Below are 3,380 nucleotides of genomic sequence, written 5' to 3'. Positions count from 1 at the left end.
GGGTGCTTGTGTGTGGCTCTTTGCAATCCCATGACTGTTGCTCACACCCCACCAGGCTCCTCTGTCCATGGGATTCTCCAGGCAAGAATACTGGAGTGGGTTGCCATTTCCTTTTCCAGGGGGTCTTCCTGACCCAGGAATCGAAACTGCACATCCTGCATTGGCAGGTGGCTTCTTCACCACTGAGCTATCTGGGAATCCCTAAAGTATACATAGTGAGCTTTTAACTGTGCTGAAGGAAAACTACAAGATAGATTGAATAAAGCACTCAGTCTGTAGGCCAAGTAATCAGGCTTCCATGTAAGAAGCAAAGAAACGCTCCTAGATGTATGGAAATCTACAGCTTTTATTCGAAGTTCTTTATTAGAAAATAATTCCAGAGGCACTTTAACAATACAAATTTTATTAAAAAAATAAGTAATAACATCAAAACTGTTCAGCAAATCTATATTCAATGTAACCAAAATAAACAAACACCAAATTAAAAAAAATATACATCTATATATATATATGGGCAAGAAACAAGTGCATTTTTTGGTCCCAATACTTTCTGAATATATTATCTTTATCAAAGGAATTACACTAATGGCTAAGAAGATAGTATGCATTAGATGTACAGAAATGCAACGTTAAAACTCCTTTTAAGGTCTGTAGGAAGTGTTCTTTGCCAATTCTTCATGCCTTTGAACCCACAATCACTAAGATAACAATAGTTCCAAGATAGACAGTGGATGTAATAACGTCTAGTGGTCTGAATAATTACCAAATTAAGAAGCTGCCAATAGGTAGCTACATAAAATCTGTAGGGAATTCAAAGGATTGTTTTGAGTTATTAACGAAAGAAAATGAACACAAAACAAGTTTTAAAAAGAAGAAAGAAAAGAGGATATAACAAAACAGACATTAATAAATTTGGCAAAGACAACATAAAACAAAGATAACAAAATTAAATTAGACTAAAAAAATAAAAAAAATTGAATAGTAGTATTGCTGAATAAGTCTAATACTGGAAAAAACTTTAAACAACAACAGTAAAACTAACTGATTTTGGAACTGTAACTTCAGAAACTTCAAGAACATGAAAGTAAAAGTTACCTTGGTTCCCTATATAACCAGTTTTTATATTCCCTGGACTGCATGCACACTAGAGGAAGATAAAAGAGCAGCAGCCAGAATGATCCAACTTCAACTTGGATGTTGAAGCATTGATCTGATGGGCTTTTCTTGGTCAGAATCAACCCATGAGCTTAAGATCAAGAACCAAAGCCCCCAGCAGAAAGTTGTGCTCTATTTGGTGGGCCTTGAGGTCATCTCTGGCCAAATTAGCATCAGTCTTATAGGAGGCCAGTCATGAAGGAAGGGACTCTCCCTAAGATTTGATTTCTTAAGGCCAAAATCTAGAGGAGGTCTCACAGTCAAATAATTCACATTCCTTGGAAAGAGAGGACAGGCATCAGACGTGTCCATCGAAGGGGGACACGGACCAGGAATACCCTGGACTTTATTTGAAATTTCTGTGTTGCTTCTGCATCTGAAAGATATGAAAAATAGAACAATGACAGACAAGGAATGAAGAAAAAGATAACTATCTGACCTAAAAATGTAATGTAATCTCCTAAGAAACTAACTAAGAAACCAGACAAAACAGACAAAAAAGATGAACAGTCACATCATTTGGAATGCAGTATTCTGAAAGCAAGTATAGCGGAGAAAAACACGAATTATTTTAAGCAAAGCAAGAAAAGACCATAGCAACAAAAGTTATTTCTGAAGAGAGCCAACAGGAAAAAAGTTTATGTTAAGGTATGTTAACCTGACACAAAGATAAGGTGGAATAAGATTCTAGTGCCATCCGACAGCTGAAAAGAGCTGAATAACGAGAACTAGTGTCATGAACTTGGCTGTTTAATTGCTTTTTATGAGAAAACACATCAGAACTTTGAACTTAGGAAATTCCAACTTTTCTTGCACCAGGTTGCACGAGCTCCATAGAGCAGGAATCTATTTCAACAAGAGGCTTTAAAAACAAAAACAAAAACAAAATATTTAATATTTTTCATTTCTATTAGTGATACATTCAATAAATGCAATACTGCTAAAATCCATCAAAGAAAAATGCACTGAATGAACATTAAACTTACGCAGAAATGGGTTCACAGCTGAGGTACCTTCAGGAACTGAAATTAGAAAAAGTTTTACATTTAAAATAGAATATATGAGGAATGAGAAGGGGAAAGGGAGGGAAAGGATAAATTAGGAGTTCGGGATTAGCAAATATAAACTACCATATACAAAATAGATAAAGAAGAAGGTTCCAACTGTATAGCACTGGGAACTATATTTATATCTTGCAATAAACTGTAATGAAAAGAATCTATTTATGTATAATTAAACCAGTCAATTATATATGTGTATGTATAATATATGTGTATATACATATAATTAAATCACCAGACTAATATAACATTGTAAATTAACTATACTTCAATATAAAATAAAATGTTTTTAAAGAATGTATGAGGAATGAAACTATTAATATCTAAGAGCCTGTTCTGTGGTTGATCAAAACCACTGGAATAAGTATCAGAAATCTAAAGTTAACACAATTATATATACTTACGAGTCTCTATAATAACTTGGCAAGTGTGAGTTTTACGTTGACTTAAGTGTTTAGCCATACGATCCAGAGTAGAAGAATCAGCCAGGAAATCACATTTAAGGCACACTAGAGTAATGCCCCTATTTAAAAAAAAATAAGACAGAAAAGGTTTTTGTTTTAAAAAAAAATCCATACACAAATTCAATTATTATTTTTCCACATAATAACTTTTTTGTGTGTGTGTTGTGACCACCATTTCCAAATTTTGTTATATAAGCCCAATATATATGAAAGGGTATAAATATGTCTCTAGAAAATGGCATAGTCATGTCTATATTATGTGAACATTTAATGCTGTATATGCTGTTCCCTCTCCTCGCTGTTGTTTAGTCGCTCTGTTGTGTCCAACTCTTTGCAACCCTATGGACTGTAGCCCGCCAGGCTCCTCTGTCCATGGGATCTCCCAGCCAAGAGTACTGGAGTGGGTTGCCATTTCCTTCTCTAGTTCCCTCTCATGTGGTTTCTAAAAGCTATGAGTGAAGACAGAACTAAAACCCAGTTAGGACTCCACTAACAACTTGTATAACTTGTGCAAGGCACAATCTTTCTCTGCCTTTGCCCATCAGCAAAGCAAGATTCATCCATTCACTATACATTCACTGAGAACCTTCTTTACATACTCTGTACTACTAGAATGTATTTGTGTTACAAGTATAAGAGTGAACAAAAAAGGATACTCTGTGAAGCCTACAATCTAATGTCCTATTTAAATGATGATAAA

General features: G+C 34.8%; 1 protein-coding gene across 1 annotated transcript in view; it reads right to left on the bottom strand.

Moving 5' to 3' along the window:
- Positions 1–377: 377 nt before the first annotated feature.
- LOC104983103 (zinc finger protein 280C-like) overlaps positions 378–3,380 on the bottom strand; it is a gene marked incomplete at its 5' end in the record, with an annotated part of 6,009 nt that continues 3,006 nt past the window's right edge. Inside the window, 3 exons of the mRNA XM_010832587.1 lie at positions 378–2,017; positions 2,142–2,177; positions 2,621–2,739. Coding sequence (XP_010830889.1) covers positions 2,007–2,017; positions 2,142–2,177; positions 2,621–2,739 — 166 coding nt within the window. The remainder of the gene's footprint in view (positions 2,018–2,141; positions 2,178–2,620; positions 2,740–3,380) is intronic.

The sequence above is a fragment of the Bison bison genome, unplaced genomic scaffold (genome assembly GCF_000754665.1).
Source record: "Bison bison bison isolate TAMUID 2011002044 unplaced genomic scaffold, Bison_UMD1.0 scf7180017833650, whole genome shotgun sequence".
Classification (NCBI taxonomy): Eukaryota; Metazoa; Chordata; class Mammalia; order Artiodactyla; family Bovidae; genus Bison; species Bison bison.
Note: the sequence above shows the minus strand (reverse complement) of the source record. Positions and strands in the feature narration are given on the sequence as shown.